Source organism: Capra hircus, chromosome 27, assembly GCF_001704415.2.
Source record: "Capra hircus breed San Clemente chromosome 27, ASM170441v1, whole genome shotgun sequence".
Lineage (NCBI taxonomy): Eukaryota > Metazoa > Chordata > Mammalia > Artiodactyla > Bovidae > Capra > Capra hircus.
Genome location: NC_030834.1, coordinates 8932058 through 8958930, shown reverse-complemented (window position 1 = coordinate 8958930; position 26873 = coordinate 8932058). Strand labels below are relative to the sequence as shown.

The window sequence follows — 26873 nt, the reverse complement described above, 5'->3', positions numbered from 1 at the left end:
TTGTTCCAACAGCGCTTGCCTGCTCTGCTCTGTTTTTCTTTCATTACTCTTTTCCTCTTTTGTTCCAGTTCTGATCATTTCTATAGACTCATCACCAAGTTGTTTGATTCTTTTCTCAGATGCGACCAGTCTACTCTCGGGCCTGTTGAAGAAATTTCTCATCGCCAAGAAAGTGTTTTTTTTGTTTGTTTGTTTTGTTTTTAATTTCTAGCATTTCACTGGGCTCTTTCTTACAGTTGGGGCTTCCCTGGTGGCTCAGATGGTAAAGAATCTGCCTGTAATACAGATGTGGGTTCAAACCCTGGGTTGGGAAGATCCCCTGGAGAAGGAAATGGCAACCCACTCCAGTATTCTTGCTGGGAAATCCCATGGACAGAGGAGCCTGGTGGGCTACAGTCCATGGGGTTGCAAAGACTGGGACAGAACTGAGTGACTAAGACCTTCCTACATTCACCACTCTGCTAAAACTTCCTCTGTTCCTGAATGGTGTCCATTTTCCCTGCTGGATCCGTATTAAGCAAGTTAGAGTCCATCTGCTAGTTCCAACATGCAGGTCGTCAGCTCTGAGTCTGGTTCTGTTGATGGCTTTGTCTATTGACAATGCTGTGTTTTCTCTCACTTTGGGTGTGTGTGTGTATTGTAATTTTTAATTGAGTGCCAGACATTATGCACAGAAGAACAGTAGAGACTGGAGTCATTTGTGTCTGGAAACGGGCATGCTTCTTCTTCTTCTGAGAAGCTGTGAGCACAGGAGTGGAGGTGGGGGAGCTGAGCCAGTCCACTCAGGAGTTGGCCTGCGCCTGGGTGTTTTGTGACCCCTGGCGCACACAGCCTTTGGCAGGCTGCTGTCACCTTGAGTCCAGAGCGGGAACTGGGACACCAGAGGCCTGTTCTGTGTTCCCAATCTCCCCTCAGCTTCCAACCCATCCTGGCACGCCTGTGCCTCCACTGGGGACTTTCTCCACACTCTTGCCCTGTTCCCTGCAGTCCTACGTTCTTCCTTGTTACAAGGTCGGAGCAGAGAGCTTCTCTTCTGTCCTGGGCCAGCTTCAGTCTTAGGCAGGCTTTGCTCTTGGACCTCAAAGGTGGAGGTTAAGTTTTGTTTTGTTTTTTTTTTCATCATTTCTTCCCCTCTTCTCCACAGCGAAACCTGCCCTGTCCCTATACTTGGTGCTGAGTGACAGTTCCTTGCTCTTCCTCCCCTAGCAGAAGCAGACTCTGCTTTTTCTTGGTATAAGACAGTTACTGGCCCCAGGCTCCTGCCTTCCCTAAGGGTGCAGAGGTTGTGCCCCCTTTTCCTGCAGGGGTCTCTGCCTGTGTCCTGGGGCTGGAAGCTCTCCACCCTCACCAAAAGCAGAGGCAGTGTGACTTCACTTCTCCCCTCGAGATGGGATTTCTGCCTGGGGTCCGAAGGGGAGAGGCTCTATTTTTGCTTCACTTAAATGAAGAGTCTGGAACGCAGGCAAGGCTTTGTCTGTAGTCCCCTCCGCCCCGATCCCACAGTCACAGGCAACACCCGCTCTCCTGTGGTGAGCTCTCTGCTTGCCAGGGATGCTCTCTGATCTGATTTGCTCCAGTATTTCTCAGGAGCACCTCGTGGAGGTCTAAGGTTCCAGACACACTGCAGCCACGCTGGCCTGTTAGCCAAGAATCTGTTAAGACTTAGGTTTCACGGCAACTGCTTTTCTCTCCTGCATCTACCAAAACTGAAACAGTGGCCTCTCTTAGGAGGGTTTGTCCCTTTTGAGAATTCGGCCAACCTTGCTGCCTTGCGATCTCAGCCTTCTGATGGGCTTAGGGGAAACTGTAATTCTGCAGAGTATCCAGGCTTTTTTTTTTTTTTTTTTTTTTTTTTTTGCTGTTAGGGTGGGAGCAATGTTCTTCGAAGCTTTTCACATCCTAGAAACTATATCCTAAGTTTCCGAGGGCACCTGGCCCATATGATCTTGTCCCACATGGTCTTAACACGGCAGACAACCATTTTAGGATCTCTCTGGCAAAAAGATTCATGCCAAGCATGCACACCTGGAGTTTTTCATCTGCCTTTGCTCTTTTTTTTTTTTTTTTTTTTCAGGTAAAATGTCAATTTAGTGGGTTCTTCTGAGCAGCAATCTGTCTGATGGGAGGCAGGAGATCTCAGCCAGGCTGTGTTTCTTTTAACATTTTTAAGAAGAAAGGGAAAAAAAATCATTCAGCCTGAATGATTTAATTTGCAGTATTTTCTTGTACCAACTGTGAAAAATTCCACTGGCAAAACAGACAATTCTAGACATTTGTTCTCAGTAAATGATCCCTCTGTTTCATGTCTCTGATTGCCCCAGTTACGCTAATTGATTTCTCAATGTACAAATACAGTAGACGTGTCACAGGAAATTCAAACTCTCGTCCTGTCCAGAGTAGAGGACTGTTCCAGATGGAGAGGCCATGGTATCTGGAGACCCTTGGCCTCTGGAAACTCCAGAACACCTCCAAGGCTGACGCTGGCGTGCTGGTGTGGACATGCTATGTTCCATGCCTTTTCTCACACTTGGTGATTCTTTCACCTGCACACACAGCTGGTCCTGCCCGCACGGGTACAGTTTCTGGCTGTGTCCTAAGGGCCTCGTGCCCACCTGCCCTCCCACCCCTCTGCCCCCCCAAACTCATGATTCTAGCCCCTACCCCTTTTCTCTGAGCTAAGCAATGTCTGCTCCTGTAGCAACTGGGAAGCATGGCCTTTTTATTCATGAACACCTACTACCCTACTATTGATTGGGCTTATCAGATTAATTAGCTGTGCTACCGCCACAGGCAATGGAGCCCTGGGCAGGGGAAGCTTTGATGGGGAAGCAAAGGAGTGGAGTCCTGGAAGAACAAGCCAGCGTGGTGGCAGAGAAAGCCAAGAAGTCAAGGACCTCAGAGGGGAACAAGAGGAAGCCGGGGAGGGGCTTCTAGGTAACTTGCCTTCAGGTGGTCGGCAAAGAGTGAGGGCCTCTCCCATAATGCACAAGGGCGTGCGCACAACATCATACACCTCTAGTTCTTATACGTTATACCCTACTTTCCCATTCACTCTGGATCCTCTATTAGCTTGTTCTATCTGTCCAGAGAAGATAAGTATTCTACTCTATGTTGCTGCTGCTGCTGCTAAGTCACTTACAGAAGCTTAATTTCCTGAATAACAACTTGCTGATGCATTTGTGACCTCTGGCTTTGCTCTATTATTGGAGCAAGATCACTGCCGTTATATATTTGCAGGTCTGCAGCCCTGGAAGAAGTGAAGTGAAGTGAAGTGAAGTCGCTTAGTTGTGTCCGACTCTTTGCGACCCCATGGACTGTAGCCCACCAGGCTCATCCCTCCATGGGATTCTCCAGGCAAGAGTACTGGAGTGGGTTGTCATTTCCTTCTCCAGGGGATCTTCCCGACCCAGGGATCGAACCCAGGTCTCCTGCATTGCAGGCAGATGCTTTAACCTCTGAGCCACCAGGGAAGCCAGCAACAGAGCAGGAAATAAGAATCTGAAGGGGGCGCTGGAGAGAAACAAAAAGGTCGAAATGGTGGCCATCCCTCCTTTGAACCCTGAAATTGATGGGAAATAGAGAAAGGGTCAGGTAAGAAGGAGAGGCAGAGACCACGGAAACCAAAGGCCAAGGAGACGATGAGCAACCCAAGGTGATGGGGAGGGAGAGATGAGGCAACTGTTATCCTGGGCTCACGAGATAAGGGCTTGAACTAAGCTGCTGACAAAGAATTGGCTACAACAATGTAAATCTTGGGGCTTCTCCTCAAATTGCCTGCATTAAGTTTTCAGCCCAAACAGAAACAAAGTCGAAAGGGAACGGGGATGTTCCCATCTCCCTTTTTCTTCCTCTTCCCTTCCCTCACCCCCCCAGTCAGAAGATGCTGGCATCTGAGGATGCAGGACAGAGAACCAGAGGGGTACCCTGCAGAGGCCTCTGAGAGGGAGGCGGGGGCTGCTCCGGAGTGCTTGGGAGGTGGGTACACAGAGCAAATAAACAAGAGCTTTGAAGGTGGTGCAAATCAGTGGAGTCAGGCTTCTCACTGAAGAAATCTAAACCCTGGAAAGAGGAAAGGCTGGGAAGAGCCCTGAGGTCTTGGATTAAGATTAGAAGTATTGGCCTGATCGCATGGATTTTTAAAAACACGCACACAGACAGATGTAGAAGTCGTTACAGATGTGTGTACACGCATGAAAGCAGTAGCCATGGGCACAGTGAGTGGCCAGATTTGGTGTCTACATACCTGGCTCCACTCAAAGGAAACAGAGGCCTTGGAAAAGTGACTGATTCAGGACTGCGGCAGGGAAAGCACAAAACAGGATAACCTGCACCATAAAGTAAAGAAATCAAAGAATGATGCAGACATGTCAGAGAACACAGAAGCCAGCGTAGTGGAAAGCCTGCTAGTGGCCTGGTTCCGATTTGAACATCCGCGAGTATCAGACTACAACCCACCAAATGAAACCATGAGTCTAAACAAGTATAAATAAATAATGAAAAAACGAATCAGTAAGAAAGAAGGGAAAGCTTATCCTTCAGTGGAATATCAGCTAATAAATGTAGAGGGAATGTTGAAGATGGAGAAGCATTCCCTGGAACCATCACAGTGGTAACCAGTGCAGGCAGAAGTTAGCCATGTTTGCCAAGAATGGTGGCTGGAAGTCTGATGAGAAACAGACTTGTATTGGCACTACCTGGGAATATTCCTCCCCAAGAAAATACTGAGCAACCGCAAAGGGAAAAATCGATGATTTTACAGTAGAAAAACTTGGCAGACACCAATATCAAGGTTAACATCCTCAGATATGGAAAGAGAGCTTGATTTCTACGGGACTCTGCCGAGAATGCATGGCCTCAGCCTGGGCACCAGGCAATGTCTGCAGACACAGATGGGGTTCGAAGTATAGAATGGAAGACGGTCAAGAAGGTGAGACGGGCCAAGACTGAGGAAGCATTCCAGATCGAAGGAGACCAACAAGACATGACAAGTGACCCGAAGTGTACTCCTGGATAGATCCTGTATTATGCAGGAAAGTGTCCTGACTTCCGTATGGTACCCACCGGATGTTTAGCAGTGATGGGGAATGACACCATCTCTGTACATCTTACACATCGACAGACAGGAAAGGTCAGAGGATCTGGGTGATGGAGGATTCTTTGTACTATTCATGGAACTTTTCTATATGTGGGAAAGTTTAAAATTTTAAAAAACAAAGCCAGGGGCTGGGTAGGAGGGAGCCATGAGGAAAGGGTAGCAGAGGATGTCGGTGAAGCCGAGGCAGAGCTCGGGGTGACCCTGGGCGCTGGCTATGGTGAGAGAGGATGGGCAGCCCACTGGGGTTCCTGCACACCTAGGACCAGAGACGGTGTGGGAGGCTGAGCACACACATCCCTGAGTTCTGCAGGCCCAAGAGGTGACGCCTTTATCAGAGTCGAGAGATCGTTCTAGGCTGGAAACCCCAGAGAGCAGCCTAAGCCCTGTGTGGGAACCAGCTGACGGGAGGGCAGGCCCCCCACCTGCAGCCTCCTCCTGACCCGGATATCATGTGACCGCTTGGTGGGAAAGGTCTGCTAAAAATACCTGATCCTGGATCTAATGCATTGGAAGCCAGAAAGAGCCGACGTAATGGCTGTCACCCTGGCGGGAAATCACCCTTCGTCTCCTTTGTCAGCCTCTCTCTGGTCCAGGACCGGGGAAAGGAGGAGAAGCTCAGAAACTGGGAAGAAGGTGCAGGGCCCCAGAGGAACGCTCAGGGCCAGCTCTGAGCACACCCCTTCTCTGCTCTATCACAACCAGAGTTTATCTACCGACCCAGGTACTGTTTGTGATTTTGGGTTTACTGGATATTCACAAGGAGGGAAACACCCGAACGTTTTTCATTATCTTAAGAAGAAAAAAAAAAAAGAAACCCACACGTCTTTGGGAGCTCTGGGAGGAAATGCTTCAACCTGGTCCCTTGTCCGTCCTCACTGGACACACCTGGGCAGCCTCCCAGCTCAGCTGTCCGGCAGCTGCAGGGGCTGGAGGCCCCTAGGGACACGCAGAAAAGGGTGAGCTCAGGGCAATGAGACAATGGAACTCTGACATGCAGCTCCGCCACTAAGAATACCTCCTATGGACTGGACAGAGCGTCCATGTCCGAGATCTTGGCCTTCCTTTAAAAGGATAGAAACAGCTAGCCCCTCAGAAGCAGAGCAGTGGGGTTTAGGGGATGGACATCAGATACCGAACAAAGGCCTCTCAGCTCTCCTCCTAATGCCTAGACATGTCACTTCACCTCTGGGGTCTCCGTCTGCGAGTCTTCAAAATGGCAGGCCTGCTTCCTCTTATTTTGTATTTTAAAAATATTTATTTATTTGGCTGCAACAGGTCTTAATCGTGGCATGTGGGATGTAGTTCCCTGGCCAGGGATTGAACCTGGGCCCCCTGCACTGGGAGCATGGAGTCTCAGTCACTGGACCACCAGGGAACTCCCGGCCTGTTTCCTCTTAATTCCTCAATCCCAGAATCAAACAGTTGTACGCACTCTCAGGAGACAATCAAGAGATATGTTTCTGCTTGCAGAGATGCAGAGAAAGATACAAGACTGACGCCAAAGTGCTCACAGTGATTTGGGGGACGTGGGGGCAGAAGGGGAGGCTTACAGAAGACCGACTTTCCGTATTTATATAAAGGGTGACTTTTTCAGCAACCACCCTGTATTCATCTGCTATTATATTAAAAATCATGAAACAATGAAACCTAGGAAGATGGTTCTCACAAATGCCAAAAACGTGCTTATTAGAGAATTCACAGTCGAGTGTCAACGATGCCAAGACAAATTCACACGCCTGGTCGACTCTACTTGGAAAGAAAGCGAACTGTGCTTACACTTCCTCTGTTAGCCAGGGAGATAAACCTCCTTCCAAGGCCCAGACCCTGGGTCATTTTCCTCTGTGACTTCCCTTGTCCCTCCGTCATCCCCCCCTACACTGTATTCCCAGCTCCCTAAGTTAGCCGCTCTCCCGACCATGTCCCCTGGGCAGTTGATGACTATCTTATCACTGAGTCTGCCAGCTCTCGTGTCTCTGACCCCAAGTAGGACTGTCTGCAGAGTCCCGCTTCTCCCTGTACCTCTGGTCCCAGCCTGGGGCCTGGGCACTCACTGTGTGCTCCCCAGGCGTTGGCAGAACTGAACTCACACGCGTGCCACCCGACACGCACACACAGCTATCTTTCTTTTCAGTCTCTCGAAACGAAGATAGCACATCTGGTCTTCACGTTATAAACTCAGAGCAGTCAAACCGCTGAGTGGACGTTGGAAGCTGTGCTTTCCTTGCGATGCATGCCAGATCATTCCTGATGATGCTGTCAAGCTTTCTAGTCCCTAGGATCCCAGAGATGTCCCCATTGTTGCTACAAGTGGGCATCTTTATTTGCCCGAAGCGGGTCTGTTGACTCCTCCTTCACCAGGAGGGAAGGAAAATGAAAATAAAACCAGCTCAAGGAAGGACACCCAGAGAAGGGGGGGCCCCCGCTGCACAGCCAGCCCGTCCTTGGAGCTCAGTGTTGGGAGACCCCGGCTGCAGCCCAGGAAGACCTCTCTGCCGACCTCCCTAATCAAGCACCTGTTCTATCACCCGCCCCACAAGGGTGATGCGGGCCTTCAATGTGGACGTGCCTGGAGGGGCTTGAGAAAGCAGAGACGCCGCAGAGCTGAAGCCTACGATTCTTAAACACCACGGGTCACTCTGACTCCCATCAAGCAATCAACTTCCTTTCAAACGATAAATTAGTCACTGTAATTAGCAAGATGAACATCAAATAGCTCATTTCTGCTGCGATGCAGAAGTAATTTACCTACTTAAAATAATTCAGGGGAAGGAGGTTTTCAGGTTCTGGCTTTTTCACAAACATCTTTTTCTGGTGGAAACTGGAGTTCCAGGAGAGTCCCTGGAACTGGACGCTGGGGTATCTGGCACTCCCCCCATTCACCTGCACTACCCTCCTCCCCAGGACCACCTCTCTCCCACAAGGGGGCTGCAACTACACATCCTTCCCCTCTCCTCATCACTAACCCAGAGCTGCACGCTTCCAGAAGGCTTGTGCGTATGCGCTCAGCTGCTTCAGTCGTGTCCAACTCTGCCACCAGGCTCCTCTTGTCCATGGGATTCTCCAGGCAAGAATACTGGAGTGGGTTGCCATGCCCTCCTCCAGGGGATCTTCCTGATCCAGGGATCGAACCCAGGTCTCCTGCATTACGAGTGGATTCTTTACCCATGAGTCCCCTGGGAAGCCCACCAGAAGGCTTAATGTTTTACCCTGTCATTCCATGGAGAGGCTTTCTGTGTGAGTTTGGGGGGTGGGTACAGGTAGAATTAGGGGAGGATGGAGTTGGACACAATCTCTATGACGATCAGCAGTTCCTAAGCAACAGATGAAGCCAGAGGGGAATTCCCCGGGGGCCCAGAGGTTAAGACTCTTCAAGTCCACTGCAGGGGGTGTGGGTTCAGTTCCTGGTCGGGGAACTAAGATCTTGCAAGCCACATGGTGCAGTAAAAAAAAAAAAAAAAAAAAAAAAAGGAAAAGAAAGATGAATCCAGAGAAGAGTAACAGGCTGCGTATCAACCTTGATCCAGACGTACCCTCCTAGCCCGACTGCCCCCATCCTGCCCTCTGACATTTCATTTCCCCCAGCCTCACTCCCTGCCCACTCCCCACGCCCTTCACCGCCTCTGCCTCTGCAGCCACCGCGCTCTCTGTCTACAATTCCCCGTGCCCAGTCTCCCTGGCAGACTCCCACTCTTTCTTCCGAGGCTTTCTCTGACTCACTGGCATCCTAGCCACCACCCCCAGACTGGGAGCGACGGGGGAGTCGACGCTGGGACTCCCTCTTAGCGGCCAGCACGTGGCTTAGTAGAGCAGCTCAAGAAGTGTGTGGAGTGAATGAATGAAAACAGCCTCTGTATTCCTCCTGGATGCTACAAGACGTGTAAGCTTCTATTTCCGAGCTGGGCTTCTTTACTAGCCTTCGAGTTCTTTGAGAGCAGGGCATGGATGAATTAAGTGTCTACCAATGTGCTGGGGGCATTGTAAGCGTTCGGTTTATGTTTGCAGAACTAGTATATGTGCAGTGGGTAAAGAGCAAGGTCCTACTCTACGGCACAGGGGACGGTTCAATGTCCTGTGGTGAACCATAATGAAAAAGCACATGAAAAAGTATTTATGTGCATAACCAAGTCGCTTTGCCGAATGGCAGAAATGAACACAGCATTGTAAATCAACTACACTTCGATAAAATGAAGTCTTAAAAAGGAAACAAACCAAATAGAAAAAAAAATTTTAATACATCTAAAATTTTTAGAATGAATGAATGAGCAGAGAAACTTCAAGCGGTCTTTGCCAACCCATCTCTCCAAATTCAAAGTCATAAAGCTCAGCAGGCATTCAGAAGTAACCTCTGAACCTCAGCTTTCCAAGCTACAAAAGTGAGAGTTGAATGCCCCGCTCTCCTCTAAGCTCTAAGTCTGTAATTTGGAAAGGTAGCAATTATCACAATCACCAGAGCCCAACGCATCCTGATCGGAAGACTTGGCATTTGGCTGCTGCAGAAAGGATAATTCTGTGGCTCTTGTTCAGGTGCTCCATGTATCTGAGATGCTGAGAACCCTTCACCTTGAAGATAAACGAGTACCCAGCAGTGGTGGGTTGTGTGTGGAAGGCACACGTGGAAATTTAGGGAACATCGATGGAACTCGGATGGTTTTACACGCTCTCGTGGGCTGTGCAGGAAATTGTTTATGTTTTTGTGATTGCTCAGATGGTCGAGCTTCTGGCTTCGGCAGCAAATATTGCCACATATTTGACGCATGTGGCTGGTGCCAAAACCGCCATCCTGCTAAAGAGTCATTATCCCGAGAGCGACTATTTCATTATGCTCTTAAAAGTGGCAGTGCTTACATTTGCAACGACGTGGATGGACCTAGAGATGATCACACTGGAGGAGGCAAGCCAGACAGAGAAAGACAAACACCATATGATATCACTTATATGTGGAATCAAAAAAAAAAAGACTACAAGTGAACTCACAAAACAGAAATAGATTCACAGACACAGAAAACAAACTCACAGTTACCAAAGGAGAAAGGAAGGAGGGAGAGATTAAAATACACACACTATCGTACACAGAGGCTTCCCAGGTGGCTCAGGGGTAAAGGATCCGCCTGCCGATGCAAGGAGACGCAAGGGACATGGGTTCGATCCCTGGGCTGGGAAGATCCCCTTGGAGTAGGAAATGGCAACCCACTCCTGTGTTCTTGTCTGGAGAATCTCATGGACAGAGGAGCCTGGCAGGCTACAGCCCATGGGGGTCACAAAGAGTCAGACACGACTGAGTGATTGGGCACACAAGCACACTACCATATACAAAAGAGATAACCACCGAGGACCTATTGCATAGCAAAGGGAGCTAGAGTTAGGACCTTGTAACAGCCTATAATGGGAGCAAATATAAGAAAAGAATTATATGTATATATATTGGAGGAGGCAATGGCACCCACTCCAGTACTCTTGCCTAGAAAATCCCATGGACGGAGGAGCCTGGTAGGCTGCAGTCTATGGGGTTGCTAAGAGTCGGGCACAACTGAGTGTCTTCCCTTTCACTTTTCACCTTCATGCACTGGAGAAGGAAATGGCAACCCACTCCAGTGTTCTTGCCTGGAGAATCCCAGGGATGGGAGAGCCTGGTGGGCTGCCATCTATGGGGTTGCACAGAGTCGGACATGACTGAAGCGACTTAGCAGCAGCATATATATATATATATATATATATATATATATATATATAACTGAACCACTTTGCTGAATCCCTGAAACTAGCATAGCATTGTAACTACATTTCAATAGAAACGTCCACATAAATAAATTTTTAAGACAAAAAATAGTGGCAGTGCATAAGCACAGTTCCTTCACGGGCTGGGCACCAAATACATAAGCGCTCACCTTTGGTGGTGCCAGCAGACTATACAGCTCGGGACTGAAATTATGAGCACCTGCCACGAGCCAGGCAGGATCCCTGACAAGGAGCGCTGAACAGAGCAAAGCCCTGGCCCATCGGGGTGCCTCCACCACAGCGGGGAAGATAGAGAGTGATGACGAGACACAGACGCGCAGCAGTGGGTCAGGCAGCAGTAAGGACCACGGAGAACGGTGACAGGCCAGGGGGTGGAGGTAACTGGGATGCTCCAGCTGACGCCCTCCTAACTCTCTGCCTTGCGCCAGCACTGAAGACGTGCAACTTCCCCCAAGGGTCTCAAGGAACTCTACTCCTATCAAGAAGGCCAGGCTTGGTCAGCACCAGAAGGACAGAGACGAAACCTCAAACAGTGAGGCTTTTCATCCCTGGAGTTAGAGCAGGCTGTTCCTGGTTGGAGCCCTGTGTAGACCTGGCAATTCTAGGAATTCGGGAGAACAGAGGACTTTTGACTTGGTCTCCTCTCATTCTCTTTTCATTGGGCTGATGGCTAAGTGCGTACAGCCAATCAGTTCATCCCAGAAAAGTATTATTTTACCTTGCTATGGCCTCCATAATAAAATATTTTAATTTGATACCACATTCTAGCACCCATTCTGGAAACTGGACGTAGGAAGCTGATGTCAGGATGTGCCTAATTATGCAGCCATTCATTCAGCTCAGTATTGACCACATGACACGTCGTGTGCCAGGTGCTGTGGGCAGAGGCAGCCGTGGACTTCACCCCTAGACACCTAGAATCTACTGGGACAGATAAGACACAGCCGCTCTGGGCGGCTGGACACGCCAAGCTGTGAGAGGCATGGAGTGACCTTCAGGCCCTGAGAACCACAGGGTCTTCACGACAGCCTCTGAGTTGAGACACAGCCCAACCAGTCCGTTGCCGTGTGGTAGCCCCGGTGATGAGAAAGAGACAGTCCTGGGCTGAGTGAGGGTCCCCAGGCCCCACATCCCATGTGCCCTAGCCAAGGCGATAACCCTGTGACCCTGGGGAGGCAAGTCACTGGGCTTTACCCTCTGCGCTGTCTCTCCCTTATTCAAAGCCCCCTCAGGGTTCTGCCTGGCCCCTCCCTCACACCCCACCATCTCCCTGCTTCCATTTCTGTGTCCCAAGACGATCCTCCACATGGCAGCCAGGGTGACCTCTTAAATATTAAGTCAGACAGAGCACCTTCTGAAGACTTCCCGTCACCCTTGGAGCGAAGCCCAGGTCCTCGCCGTGACCCCAAAAGCCCTTCAAGATTCAGCCCCAGCAATGTCCCCTCCTCCCCCTCCGTGCCTCCCTTCCATCTCTCCACCCTGTTCCTGCTTGTCCCCAGAGAAACCAACCCCATGCTGCCCCAGGGCCTTTGCATATCCCCCTGTCTTCCAAGACTGCTTGCCTCTGGAGACCACATGGTTCTCCCTTACTTCTTTTCAAATCACCCCCTGAGAGAGGCCTTCCTTAACCACCCTCGAGATGAGACCCCTCACCCCCTCTCCTCCACGGGCTGTCTCACTAGCAGGCGGTAGATATTTGCACTCTCATTGTCCGTCTTTTTCACCAGCTGTAAACATTACAGATGTTGTCCCTTTAGACTATCTTGCTCAGCGCCCAATACTTGGCACAAAGAAGGTGTTTAATAAACACGGGTGCATTGACCACCACATGTGCTGATTGACGCTGGGGGGTTGGATTTGACACACCTCTCCATCTTGTTCTCAACAGCCAATGGCCAGAACTTCGCTTCCTCGAGTGCTGAACGGTTTCCAAATATCTATCTTTGGGTTGGACCTCTTATCTGGGTTCCAGGCTCAAATATCCAGATTCCTCAAAGACTCTGTAAGAGGATCCCCACTGTGTTCTCTTCTCTTCACCCCGATTCCACACTGGCTCCTAGTTCTTGGGTCAGTGAGTTACGGTCACTCCCACTCACCCCCCGGCACAAGCCAGACATCTGAGGGTCCCTTCTGAAGTCTCCTCCCCCTTCCCCCACACCTGTCCAACTCATCCATCCCCACGGCCACGACCCTTACCTGGGCCACTGACACGTCCCTCCCAGACAACTGCCATCGTCTGAAAACCAGCTCTCCTGTATCCGCCCGTGGGTCCTGCCACCTGCTGCCCCAGCGCCTGCGCTTGAATCTGTGGTCGCCCCCCTCGGCTCTCAGGGTAAAGACTGGCGCCCCTCACTGGGTCTATAGGCTGGGTGGACGCTCTACCAGGACACGCGGTAGTGTAGGAGGTCAAAGGCTGAAATGCCTCCATCCCTCTCGGTCTGGCCCCCACCCCTGCCGCTCTGGCTGCCCCGGTCCTGCCCTGGACCCCCCACCTCACTCTGCAACCAGAGGGTTCATGTGCAGTGGAGCAGGAATCACTCGGGCCCACACATGCCCACACGCATGACGCGCACACGCGGCTCGGGCCCTGACCCAGGTGTTGGCCGCTGTGACCGTCACCCCTGCCTCTCGCGTCCAGCCCTAAGGTCACCTCTCCTGCATTATCTGGTGCCTGGTCTCTCCTTCCCACCTGCAGCCACTCTGCCACCCTCCCTTCTAAACTCTCGGGGCTCTTCTCCACTTCTGGAATGTTCTTCCCTCCCTCCCCTCATTAACCCTGACTCACCCCTTAGCTCAGTAGCTCTTCCTCCAGGAGTCTCCTCTGACCTCCTGCCCTACCCCGAGTCTCTCTTGCAGACTCTCCTAACTCCCTGTGACCTTCCTCCTAGGCTCCTAGCATAGCTTGTCTGCAGATGCGTTTGCGTGATTACTCGATTAACAGCTCTCACAGTCAGCAGACTATGGGTCAGAGTGGATGAGAAGGATGGCTTTTGTTTTTTAACTATTAAATCCCTAAAGCCCAGCTCTACACTTGAGGAAGTATCTGGGCAAGACATGGACGACGTGGGTCTGAAGCTTGAAAAACGCTTGGATAAATGAAAGGTATATACGTAGAGATACTGGCATGGACACGTGTAGCTGTGTGTCCTTGTGTGTGGATTTGTTCTTTTCTACAACCGTAATCATGGTGATAAAAATCAGTAGACAAAAATCTATGCACCAAGGAAGCTGCCCTGAATATTCAGATGTCTCTTATATAAGCCTCTTTCCACACTACTTAGAGTAATTATTTCCGATTATGGCAAACGACTCTCGTTCTTTCCACGAAACATCCTCTGAAAGTATGTTACTTACGTAAGGATCAGCGTTTGCCCTATCACTGTGATTGCAATCCATCAGTTCAAAAGGTTCCAACAGAAGCAAATTCTCGAGCAGTGACCCCAGGACAGGAGCCTGTGTTTTTCAATCTTCTCAGAACCGTGAATGTGTGCACTAAAGAGAAGACGCTCTCTTCCCCTAAGGGGGATGGGTCTGTGCACATCACAAAGTCAGGGCGCTGTCCCAGGGGTGCGCCAGGGTGAGCTGAGCTTTAGGTTCTGACCCACCTTGCCCCAGCCCCCAGTGCCCTGTCATCCTCTCCACCTGTATCTCCACTCGGAGCAAAAGCCCGATCGCCCTGTAACACGGGAAGGAGGGTCCGGCGACACTAGCGGTCCTGGGGCAGCTCTGCAGCAGGCATAGAGGGAAAGACGAGGACCAGCGGAGCCCAGATCGGGGGGGGTGGGGGGGTGAAGGAGCTGCAGGACTAAGCCGACGGGAGGGGATCTGCGCAGTGGGGAGACTTTCCTTTAACCATCATTCTCCTCCTTTCCTCGCTGGCAGCAGTCAGCAGTCTCCTCCGGCACTAAGCCTATCAAGGACGGCGCCCATAACGTGCAAATATGGCCTGGGTGCTGGCTGAGCCTGTGATGGACTGAGGAGGGGCCCTGCGGAGTGGCGGCCCAGGGACAGGCCGGGCGCATGGGGCCTCACCGGCAGCAGCCCCATCAGGAGAGAGCCCTGCCCGTGTGCTCAGAACCTGCCTGTGGCTCAGGGCTCAGGACCATGCGGTTGCCCCTGATCCTGCTAAGCGGTTCCTTGGAGAGCGGGCATCTTAACCCTTGGAGGGCCTCTGGGGGTACTGATGCTTCTCACTGGGAGCTGCCCTGCAGAGGGATGCTCAGCTGCATTTCTGGGCCTGAATGAGGGAAGTGGGGAGCTTACTTCCTGGCCCCCCAGGAGTGTGTCTGCAGGTACCCCCACCTGGAGGGGGCGGGGACACCATGACGGCTCACACAGCCCCTCTCCTGAGCCCGCTGACCCCAGCACCCTATCGCGGCCCCAAGACTTTGCTCCTCTGTCCCTTCCCGCGAAAGAAATGGGGCCAGAGTGTCCATTTTCCCAAAGGCAACCTTTCACACTGAACCTATCAACTCAGTTCAGTCGTTCAGTCATGTCCAACTCTTTGCGACCCCATGGACTACAGGCTTCCCTGTCCATCACCAACTCCCAGAGCTTACTCAAATTCATGTCCATTGAGATTGTAACGCCAACCAACCATCTCATCCTCTGTCGTCCCCTTATCCTGCCTTCAATCTTTCCCAGCAAGAGGGTCTTTTCCAATGAGTCAGTTCTTCGCATCAGGTGGTCAAAGTAGTGGAGCTTCAGCTTCAGCATCAGTCCTTCCAATGAATATTCAGGACTGATTTCCTTTAGGATTGACTGGTTGGATCTCCTTGCAGTCCAAGGGACTCTCAAGAGTCTTCTCCAACACCACAATTTGAAAGCATCAACTCTTTGATGCTCAGCCTTCTTTATGGTTCAAGTACATCTGTACATGACTACTGGAAAAACCATAGCTTTGACTAGATGGATCTTTGTTGGTAAAGTAATGTCTCTGCTTTTTAATATGCTGTCTGGAACCACCCAGAATGCCTCAGGTCGGGGATGTTTTGGGGGAGGGATGACAGAAGCGGGGGCTTGCTTCTCCCCATCCAGTGTGCACCCCGAGTCCATCCACATGCATGTCTCCCCTCTGGAGTCCACTGGATGGCTGCTGCTCCGTATCACCCTCCCACCTCTGTTTTCTATCCCACACTCCCCGCCCCATCCTCTCTGCGCTTCCCCGTGTGGATCTAGACCACAGAAGCCCAGCTGGATCCTAAAGGAATCTCGGCACGTGGTCCCGTGCACTTTAAGTGGAGTAGGGGGCAGGGAGGCGAGGCTGAGGGGCCCGGGCGGCCAGTGGAAAACTTAAGCTGCATCCTGGGTGTTTCCTCTGCTGGTTTGTGACAGTCACCCAGTCCAGCATGGACAGACCCGGGGGAGCCCGTGCTCGGTGAAATAAGGCAGTCCGCAAAGCCAAACTCTGCGTGAGTTCACTGCCATGCAATTCCCAGAGACAGACAGGAGGGTGCTGGTCATGAGGGGCTGGGGAGTTAGTTTGCTGGGTGCTGAGGTTCAGTTTTTCGAGATGAAAAATGAACTGGGGATGGATATTGGTGATGGCTATGGATGTAACTCAGGCCACTGAACTGTATACTTACAAATGCTTAAGACAGTCAATTCTATGTGAGGTGCTTCTCACCACAATCAAAAACAGTTTTTTAACGGTTAGGATGGCTTTTTATGAAGCCGGAATGGGTAAATTTCTTCTCAGTTAGAAACGGAAATGGCCATGTAGCCGAACAACTCAACTGACTGGCAAAAACAGACAAAGGAAACCAAAGGCATCGGATCCACAGCCCTGGCCACACCCCGTCCTCCCTTCCCCAGGGAGTGTGCTGCTCTCGGTTCAGGCAGTGCCTCCAGCCTCGGGCCCCACACCTGCTGCAACTCTGTCCCCCTCCATCCCACGCACCTTCAGTTTCCTCCCCACACAGAGCCCCGTCACTCAGCACCAGAAACGTCCAGAGAACCCTTCCAGCCGCCCTGGTTCTCAGCCTCCGGCAACACCTGACGGGGAATCCCCAGCACTACCTCCTTCTCAGTGGCAAACCCACAAAGGCCGCCGGCGGACAAAGGAGATGAATGCCACCGCGACACAGCATCCTTCAAAGTCTTTCCGCCCCACTCCCCTGCTTCAAAGGCCACAAAGTCCAAGACTGCAGCTGGCACCAGCGGGCACTTCTGAGGGGAGAGGCCTCGGGGAGTGGATGGGGTGTGGCCCACGATGTTGGGGCACTAGCCCTTCGCCGTGGGGCCCTGGGCCATCGCTGGGCGGCACACACCCGGGGCAGGGCCTTCCCCGGGTGGGAGCCCCAGGGGGTGTTTGAGGCCACGGGAGAAAAAGGTTAATAGAGGCAGAGCCTTCAGGAAACGGCTCCAGGCAAGAGCCACTCTTCAGAGACCACACACCCCCCCGCGTCTCACTTACCTGGTTGCAGGTGTTAATGTCTACCCCATTCCGCAGGTGATCCAAAGCTTTGTCCAAGTTACCTGATCTGGCTGCCCTCAGAAAGCTGGTAGCAGCATCGGCCTGTGAGGACAGAGAGCAGCTGTGAGTGGGTCTGCGTGCTGAGGGGCTCGGACCGCTCGAGCCCAGGGCTGCGCACAGAACTGAGGTCCCAGCGGCAGCCACTACCCCCTCCCGTTAAGTGCCCACCATGGTCCCCAGGCGTGCACAGGTCTGGAGCCCCCCAGGACGGATGGCTCTTGGTCTGAGGGTGAGGCTGCCTTCAGAGCACGGCCTGCCTTCCTTCTGAAGTATTTATAAGGGACCCAGGAGGGGCCGCCTTCTAGAGGGTTCCGTTCCACCCAGGAGACGTCTCAGCAGGCCTGGCGTCTCCCTGCCTTGGGCCCTCCCCGGACTCCACCCTCCCACTCAGGAGCCCGGCCCCCACCACCCAGCCCCCATCACCCGGTCCCACCCACTGAGACAAGGGAGAGACTCCACGGGGAACCAAACACAAGCACTTTGGTGCTGTTGTGCGGGTTTTGTTTTCACATAAACAGCACACAGCACTTACTACATACCGAGAACCATTATCAGCACTTGACTGTAATATGCAATTACACAGGGGGACAGTGGGGGCGGTGGGGGAGGTGGGGAGAGAGATGCATTTAGCCATTAAAGACATCCCCAGGAGGTAAGTACTCCTGCCATCCCCATTTCACAGATGCGGGAACTGAGGCCCAGAGAGCCCAAGTGACTTGTGCAGGGTCACAGAGTGGGGAAGAGGTGCAGCGACAGCCTGGCCCTGCCCCTTGACTTGGCAGGTGCCCCTCGCCAGTCTTCCAGAACGAGAGCAAAGCACTTAGGGTCCGTAGGCTGAGGGTCAGCCCCCTACAGACGCAAGCAGGCCCTGCCCGGGATGCTGGCTCGTGTTAGGGATGAATGACAGCCAGAAAGGGAGAAGGGGTGAGAGAGCAGGAAAGGAGGTGCTAGACATAAGGTCTAGCGTGGCAGACAAGCGCAGGGGGCTCCGAGTAGCTCCGCCGTGTCTAGGGGGTCCTACGGTCCGCAGGTACCTCCAGGCCTGCGTTCTTATCTGTGAGGGGAGGGCAAGGCTTGTCCCATACCCTGGCTGTGAAACTGAATGGAAATATCACAGATTATATGTGATGATAATGATTACATCAGCTCGAGCACTGAGGACGGCTTGCACGTGGTGGGCACTCGGGGTGAGTGTAACAGGTGAGGGCTGTCACAGGACAGGCCGCGAGAGAAGGGGAGTGTTTAGGTTTGGTGGGGTTGCGCCGCTCCTCCAGAAGATCCATCCGGGGGTGCTGTGTCTCCCTGTTTCACACTCCCCTCGTCCGAGAACGTGCCGTCGTGGGCTGAAGGGTGGTGCCCAAGGTAGGTCTGTACCCCAACCCCTGGAACCCCAGCATGTGCCCTCTGTGGAAAGTGTCTCTGTGGAGTAATGGTGTTATAGGTCTTGAGATGCATGCCCTCGATACCCTGTAGGCTTTTGTGCTAAGGCACTTCATTTGTGTCCTCCTCTTTGCCACCTCTAGTCCTACTCTCTGCAGGCAAGAATACTGAAGTGGGTTACCATTTCCTCCTCCAGGGGCTCTTCCTGACCCAAGGACTGAACTTACATTTCTCGGGTCTCCTGCATTGGCAAGCAAGTTCTTTACCACCAGTGCCACCCGGGAAGCCAGCCCAAAATCCAATGATAAGTGTACTTATAGAAGACAGAAAAACACGCACGTGGACACGCACACACACACACACACACACACACACACGAGATGTAGGCAGAGATAGGAGTGATGCGGCCACAAGCCAAGGAAGCTGGCAACCAGCAGGAGCTAGAAGCGCAGAATCTCCGCTGGCACCTCTAGAGGGAGCTCAGCCCTGCCCACACCTTGAGTTCAGACCTCTGGCCTCCAGACTGTGAGAGAAGCTTCTCCTGGTTTTAAGCCACCAAGTTTGCAACAGTTTGTTAGAGCAGATGTGGTCCTTAACCATGGAAGATTCAAAATCTATAGCCAACAACTTCAACATCCTGCGATTAAACCAGAGCGGGCCTGCACGCCTTTGCCAATCAAACAGCTAATCCAAGGCAAAAAAAGAGTCCCCAGCCTTACAGACCTTCACCCCCGAGGGCTGCCCCCAGCCATCTCAGCCCTCCAGTCCCGCTCCAAGACTCCTGGCTGATACTTCTCCACTCGACCCCGCTGCTCTTCCTAAAACCCTGATGTCCTGCCAGTCCTCCCCGACTCCAGGCCCGCGAGCGTCCCGGAACATTAGCTCCAAGCCAAGCCCTGAGTTTGCCGGTTCATGACATACATGCATCCCACACCCCCAGCACAGCAAGAGGGTGGGGTCCTCCCCGTCCTCCCCCACCCCCCTCCCCGGCATTCCCATCCTGTCTCCCAGCAGGCCCACACTCTGATGCGCTCTCGTTTGTTAAACCCAGTTTTCACGGCCCACTTAGGCCCTGTGTCCTCTGTGATGCCAACCTTGGACACTCAGTCTTTACCATCTTTAAATCTAGGAACAAGAGCTTGATTTCTTAAAGTGCATTTTCAATAGACTCTCCTCTTTTATTCAAGTCTTGTTTCCCATGGGCAAATTATTTGCTTCTTGGGTCAGGGACCAAATCTTCTCTCTTTTGAATCCCTCAAAGCATGAATCGTTTGCTAGGCCAAGACATCCCTTGACCTAAAACACAGGGCACCTAGTGTCCCCAGGCTTCTTGGCAAGGCATCTGTAAAGGAGGAAGTATTTCAGAAATGAGGACCAATCCGTGGGTTCCCTATGAGCTGGATTCCCAGAGAAATCAGGCTCAAGGTTTAGTCCCTCGAAAAATGTCTGTGCCTGCTGGTTCAGAAGGCCTGTGTGGATTCAGCTGTTAAGAAAAATACAGTATACTACTCCCGGAAAATGAGAGTACTAGGAACACATCTCCCACCTGCCCAGACCATCTTCTGCAGCATACTAAGCATGGTGGATAAAAACAGATGCAACGCCAGCTAATGGCACTGTCACTGTTCAAAACAGTGAATCTAGGCAGCAAAGGAGAATATTTACAACAGACAGACAAGCAGATAAATAGAGGGCAGGGGAAGCCCGACCTAGACTAGGATGAGGAAGGCTGAATACTTTCTGTTGTGTATATAATTGAACGGTGAAATTATATTTATACCAATGACTGGGCAAGTATTGGGCCGGCCCAAAAGTTTGAGTTTTTCTGCAAGCTGTTAGGGAAAAATCCGAATGAACATTTTGGCCAATTCAATATATGACCAACAGTCTATCTTTTAATCCTGATCACAAACTGGATTGTTGAGGTTGGTGTAATGATGACGTCCATTTTAGAAGTTGGGGGGAGGTGAAGAGTTTGCCCAGGTTCTGCGTTAGTTAATACTTGGGGATTCAGGCCACCACGACTCCCTGAACCAAGCCGACACCTTCCTACTGCCTTTGATCCCGAGGTGCATTCTCTGCAATTTCAAACCTGAGGGTGACCAGAAAGCCCTGACAGATGTACCGGCTAGGAGGGGCCCATGCCTTTTCTAATTAAGCAGTGAACCCACAGCAGAGAAAGGGACCCGGCAGGTCTCTGCTCTGACCCTGGCCACTGCGTAGAGGTCAAGACAGGCCTCTAGAAAGGAATCATCTAGTCCCAGTCCTTCCCTTCTCTGATGATAAAACTGATGGCAAAAAGGAAGTGACTGGCTAAGGTCACCTAGATAATTAGAGGTGAGGTTCAATTGCTGTCTTTTTCGTTTCCTCTCTGGTCTTCTCTGGGCACAGGGTAGTCAGGACCCAAGCAGGATCCTGGGGGTATCTTACAGGTGGATTGCAGGTAATAATGGTGTCATTCCACTGGGTACCCCCTCGGTTAACCCTACAAGTATTTCCCGAGGTCCTGTTGCAAGTCCAGGATCCTGCCAGGGCAAAGACGGAAAGAGTAAAAATTCTGCATGTGGGTCCCTGCCCTCAAGATTTGAAGCGCAACGTGACAGAGTTAGAAAGTGACCCATTCAACAGGCATGCAGTGGGCACCTCCTGGGTGCCAGGGACTATCTCAGTTGCACAGCAAATGACCCACTTTGGAGTATGAGACCACCTCTTGCCAGCTCATTCTGCTGAGCCGCTAATTCAATTACCTCCAACTCAGTGACATGTCCTGGGAACCGCTTCCTGGTGCATCTAGGAACAGTCTATAATCCAATAGGGTGGAAAGTCAAAAGACTCCAATAGGCTCCATTTTAGACTGTTCACATGAGTAAACGCCAACCAGAAAAACAACAGTGGCAAATATGCACCAGACTGCCTCAGTGGTCGGACAGACCGGAGCAGAGTCACTGGCCCTTCCTGAGTGCTCGTCCGTGCAGGGCAGCCTCCGAGTGGAGAGACCGGAGGGGCTAAAGAAGGCTGTTCTCTGCATCCAGAAAAGTCAACCCATGATGCCCCTAACCTCTGCATCACCCCCGAGAGCTGTCACCCCTCTGATTACCCCACCAAGGCTTCCTGAGCGCACCTCTGCTCCATCCTCATCTTGAGCTTTATTGAAATCTAATTTTTCCCATGAGAGAACCACCAGCACTGAGGGCAGGAGGGGACACACACATCTCACGGTGTCCCCAAGCCCATCCCTACAGGTCAACTCACATGGTGTCCCTGAACTTCCTTCCATCACAATAGGAGTTACCTTCATGAAGCCCTTCCTCTGTGTTAAGCCCTCTCCACCAACAGATTCATTGGCTCCCCCCAGTAGTTTCTGGAGGCAGGTACTTCTTGTTTCCCCAGGGTCCTTTTTGAAGCTATTCACCCCGGTGCGAGGCCTGGGGGAAACCAGCCGTCCCCTTTCTGCGCTCCTCCGGCAGCGGGCTCGGAGGAGCTAAACGAGGCACAGAGAGGTTAAGCACTTTGTCCGAGGTCACACAGCGAATCCTGGCCAGGTCAGGACGTAACTTTCAGCAGTGCTTCCTCACTGCCCAGAGATTCCTCTCCAGCTCAGCTCTGGCTGGATGTGGGGAGCCTTCTGCCCACGCTCAGAGACTGTGCCCTCTTCAGCCCTCCCCTCTGGAGGAAGGAAGTAGAAGGGAAGAAAGGGACCAGGATTCCTCCTGGGAGTCAAGTTCCCATCAGGACTGCTCTTCGGAAAAGGGAGGTAAGCCCTTGGTTACCTGAGACACCCAGACTATTATTAAACTTGCACTTCCTGAGTGGGGCCATACGAATATAGCAATAGATAGTAGCCCAGGGGGCTCCAGTGTCTCCAGGAGGGAGAGCCAGAAGCGAGCTGCCAAATGTCAGCAAGCCTGGTGTCTGGGGGTGGGGTGGGGGGAGTTCCGGGGGAGATTGCCTCTAGGGGTAGGAGAGGCTCCCCAAGACCAGAGCCCAACACCAGAGCGAAGCTGAGGTTTAGACCAGGCGGCAGGGAGAACCCATGGTCTCCGCAGGCCTCGTGTGGAGCTTGAGAGGACCTGAGCGTTCCCAGGACGAATCATGACTTTTTCAAGGTCTTTCAGTGCAAAATTCTCATCTGAAACGATGACTGGAAACTGAGATCTTATCAGTTTCTGTAAACAGCGGTAAGACGCGATCTCCTTCCCAAAGGGTCCTGTCTGGGCAAAAGGCAGTTAGTTGGCCAGAGTCAGGTTGGATCTCCCGGTCCGGGCTCTGGACCCTGTCCTAGGGGGCTGCGCCTCTACCAGGAGGCCAAGCAGAGCAGGGCCTGCGCGTCCGGCTAGCCCTCCAGTTCAGAGCGCCCTTGGGACTCAGCGCTCCTGGCCGGCCAGGTGGGGCCTCCAAAAGGAAGGCGCAGCGCCCGCGGGCGCACACCTGCCTGGCTCCTGCCTCAAGCCCACCGACTACAGAGAAGCAGCCGTGAACCCCTGCGGCCCCAGGGTGCGTTTTCATTGGGTCCCTTTCCTTTTTCTCTCTGGAGAGTTGAACTGTTAAAGGTGTCACTGACAAACGAGGCGCGGAAGCTGGAAACCCCAGGGTCCTTTTTGAAGCTATCCACCCCGGTGCGAGGCCTGGGGGAAACCAGCCGTCCCCTTTCTGCGCTCCTCCGGCAGCGGGCTCGGAGGCTGGGCGATGCCGGACGGGAGAAGAGCCACCCGCAGACCCTGACGGTGGGCAGCGCTGGCGGGATGGGCAGCGCTGGCGGGGAGCCCCGCTCTGCCACCTGATGCTGTGCCTCGGACAAGTTCCCAACCTCAACGTTCCCACTGCTAAAATGGGGACAGCACATAGCTCTCCGGGGGGAGGATGAGGATGACAAAGGACAGGCGGCCAGCTCCCTCTCCCCCATTCATTTCCCGCTGCTTCTGGACGCCCGGTCGCTCGCGTTCCTGAGGTCTAAGGGTCAGGCGCGCCGCAGGCTAGAGAGGCGGCCCTTCTCCAGCCAAGGCCAAGCCCGGGGCATCCCAGCGGGTCCGAGGGGGTTCCCGCGAGGGGCAGCCGGGTGCCCACCCCGTCCTCCTCGCCCAACCTCAGAGCCGGCCCGGCGGGATTCTCCTCCGGGCACCTCCGAGCGCCAGCCCGTGCGCCCGCTTTGCCCGCCCGCCTGCCCGCCGGGCACGCGTCCCGCACCAGCCCCTCCGCGGCGGTGGCCTCCGGTCAGAGGAATTTTCCTCCGGCTCCGGCTGGAAGCCTCGGTGCCCGCGGGCGTGAGGCAGCAGAAGGGCGGCCGGCGGGCGGCCCCGCCCGCGCCCGCTCCCGCGCCCCGAAAGTTGGCGCCCGGCGAGCCCGCGGCTGGGGGCGCGGCCGGCGGCCGGGGACCCCGCGCGGCGCGGCGGCCAGGCACTCACCCGCGGCGTCCGGACCCGACCTGCCCTGTCGCGCTGCCATCGTCCGGCGCCCGCGCGGAAACCCGAGCCCGCGCGCGGCTCCCCCTCCCCCGTTATCTGCTCGGCGGCGCGCGGAGCGCCAGCAAGTTCCCTGGCATCGGGCTAAAAATACCGGCGCCGGCCGCCCTCGGCGGGGCCCGGCGGGCTCCGGCCCCCCGGGCCCCGGGCCCCCAGCCCCGGCCCGCCCCAGCCCCTAGAGGGTCTCTTCACTGTGTCCCCCATCCTCGCGTCTGCTGGGGCAAGTTCACGGCGAAGCGGGCTCCCGGAGACGAGGCGCCTGCGGCCGAGCCCCGCGGCGCGGGCCCGCGGGGAGGCTGCGGCGGCGCGCTGGCCGAGCGGCCGGGGCGGGCCGGGCATACTGCCCCTAATCTGCATCACCCCCGAGAGCTGTCACCCCTCTGATTACCCACCAAGGCTTCTCGAGCGCACCTCTGCTCCATCCTCATCTTGAGCTTTATTGAAATCTAATTTTTCCCATGAGAGAACCACCAGCACTGAGGGCAGGAGGGGACACACATCATCACGGTGTCCCCAAGCATCCCTACAGGTCAACTCACATGGTGTCCCTGAATCTCTCTTCCATCACAATAGGAGTTACCTTCATGAAAGCCTTCCTCTGTGTTAAGCCTCCCACCAACAGATTCATTGGCTCCCCAGTAGTTTCTGGAGGCAGGTATTCTTGTTTCCCCAGGGTCTTTTTGAAGCTATTCACCCGGTGCGGAGGCCTGGGGGAAACCAGCCGTCCCTTTCTGCGCTCCTCCGGCAGCGGGCTCGGAGGAGCTAAACGAGGCACAGAGAGGTTAAGCACTTTGTCCGAGGTCACACAGCGAATCTGGCAGGTCAGGACGTACTTTCAGCATGCTTCCTCACTGCCCAGAGATTCCTCTCCAGCTCAGCTCTGGCTGGATGTGGGGAGCCTTCTGCCCACGCTCAGAGACTGTGCCTCTTCAGCCCTCCCTCTGGAGGAAGGAAGTAGAAGGGAAGAAAGGGACCAGGATTCCTCCTGGGAGTCAAGTTCCCATCAGGACTGCTCTTCGGAAAGGGAGGTAAGCCTTGGTTACTGAGACACCCAGACTATTATTAAACTTGCACTTCCTGAGTGGGGCCATACGAATATAGCAATAGATAGTAGCCCAGGGGGCTCCAGTGTCTCCAGGAGGGAGAGCCAGAAGCGAGCTGCCAAATGTCAGCAAGCCTGGTGTCTGGGGGTGGGGGTGGGGGGAGTTCCGGGGGAGATTGCCTCTAGGGGTAGGAGAGCTCCCCAAGACCAGAGCCCAACACCAGAGCGAAGCTGAGGGTTTAGACCAGGCGCAGGGAGAACCCATGGTCTCCGCAGGCCTCGTGTGGAGCTTGAGAGGACCTGAGCGTTCCCAGGACGAATCATGACTTTTTCAAGGTCTTTCAGTGCAAAATTTCTCATCTGAAACGATGACTGGAAACTGAGATCTTATCAGTTTCTGTAAACAGCGGTAAGACGCGATCTCCTTCCCAAAGGGTCCTGTCTGGGCAAAAGGCAGTTAGTTGGCCAGAGTCAGGTTGGATCTCCCGGTCCGGGCTCTGGACCCTGTCCTAGGGGGCTGCGCCTCTACCAGGAGGCCAAGCAGAGCAGGGCCTGCGCGTCCGGCTAGCCCTCCAGTTCAGAGCGCCCTTGGGACTCAGCGCTCCTGGCCGGCCAGGTGGGGCCTCCAAAAGGAAGGCGCAGCGCCCGCGGGCGCACACCTGCCTGGCTCCTGCCTCAAGCCCACCGACTACAGAGAAGCAGCCGTGAACCCCTGCGGCCCCAGGGTGCGTTTTCATTGGGTCCCTTTCCTTTTTCTCTCTGGAGAGTTGAACTGTTAAAGGTGTCACTGACAAACGAGGCGCGGAAGCTGGAAACCCCAGGGTCCTTTTTGAAGCTATCCACCCCGGTGCGAGGCCTGGGGGAAACCAGCCGTCCCCTTTCTGCGCTCCTCCGGCAGCGGGCTCGGAGGCTGGGCGATGCCGGACGGGAGAAGAGCCACCCGCAGACCCTGACGGTGGGCAGCGCTGGCGGGATGGGCAGCGCTGGCGGGGAGCCCCGCTCTGCCACCTGATGCTGTGCCTCGGACAAGTTCCCAACCTCAACGTTCCCACTGCTAAAATGGGGACAGCACATAGCTCTCCGGGGGGAGGATGAGGATGACAAAGGACAGGCGGCCAGCTCCCTCTCCCCCATTCATTTCCCGCTGCTTCTGGACGCCCGGTCGCTCGCGTTCCTGAGGTCTAAGGGTCAGGCGCGCCGCAGGCTAGAGAGGCGGCCCTTCTCCAGCCAAGGCCAAGCCCGGGGCATCCCAGCGGGTCCGAGGGGGTTCCCGCGAGGGGCAGCCGGGTGCCCACCCCGTCCTCCTCGCCCAACCTCAGAGCCGGCCCGGCGGGATTCTCCTCCGGGCACCTCCGAGCGCCAGCCCGTGCGCCCCGCTTTGCCCGCCCGCCTGCCCGCCGGGCACGCGTCCCGCACCAGCCCCTCCGCGGCGGTGGCCTCCGGTCAGAGGAATTTTCCTCCGGCTCCGGCTGGAAGCCTCGGTGCCCGCGGGCGTGAGGCAGCAGAAGGGCGGCCGGCGGGCGGCCCCGCCCGCGCCCGCTCCCGCGCCCCGAAAGTTGGCGCCCGGCGAGCCCGCGGCTGGGGGCGCGGCGGCGGCGGGGACCCCGCGCGGGCGCGGCGGCCAGGCACTCACCGCGGCGTCCGGACCCGACCTGCCCTGTCGCGCTGCCATCGTCCGGCGCCCGC

At 54.1% G+C, this 26873-nt stretch overlaps 1 protein-coding gene across 4 annotated transcripts in view; it reads right to left on the bottom strand.

Annotated features, from left to right (window-relative positions):
* The window catches only part of ANK1 (ankyrin 1), a 241294-nt gene that overhangs the window by 86233 nt on the left and 128188 nt on the right, over positions 1 to 26873 (bottom strand). For all 4 annotated transcript variants that reach the window (XM_018041977.1, XM_018041976.1, XM_018041978.1 and 1 more), the window contains exon 2: positions 17247 to 17348. In XM_018041977.1, coding sequence (XP_017897466.1) covers positions 17247 to 17348 — 102 coding nt within the window. The remainder of the gene's footprint in view (positions 1 to 17246; positions 17349 to 26873) is intronic.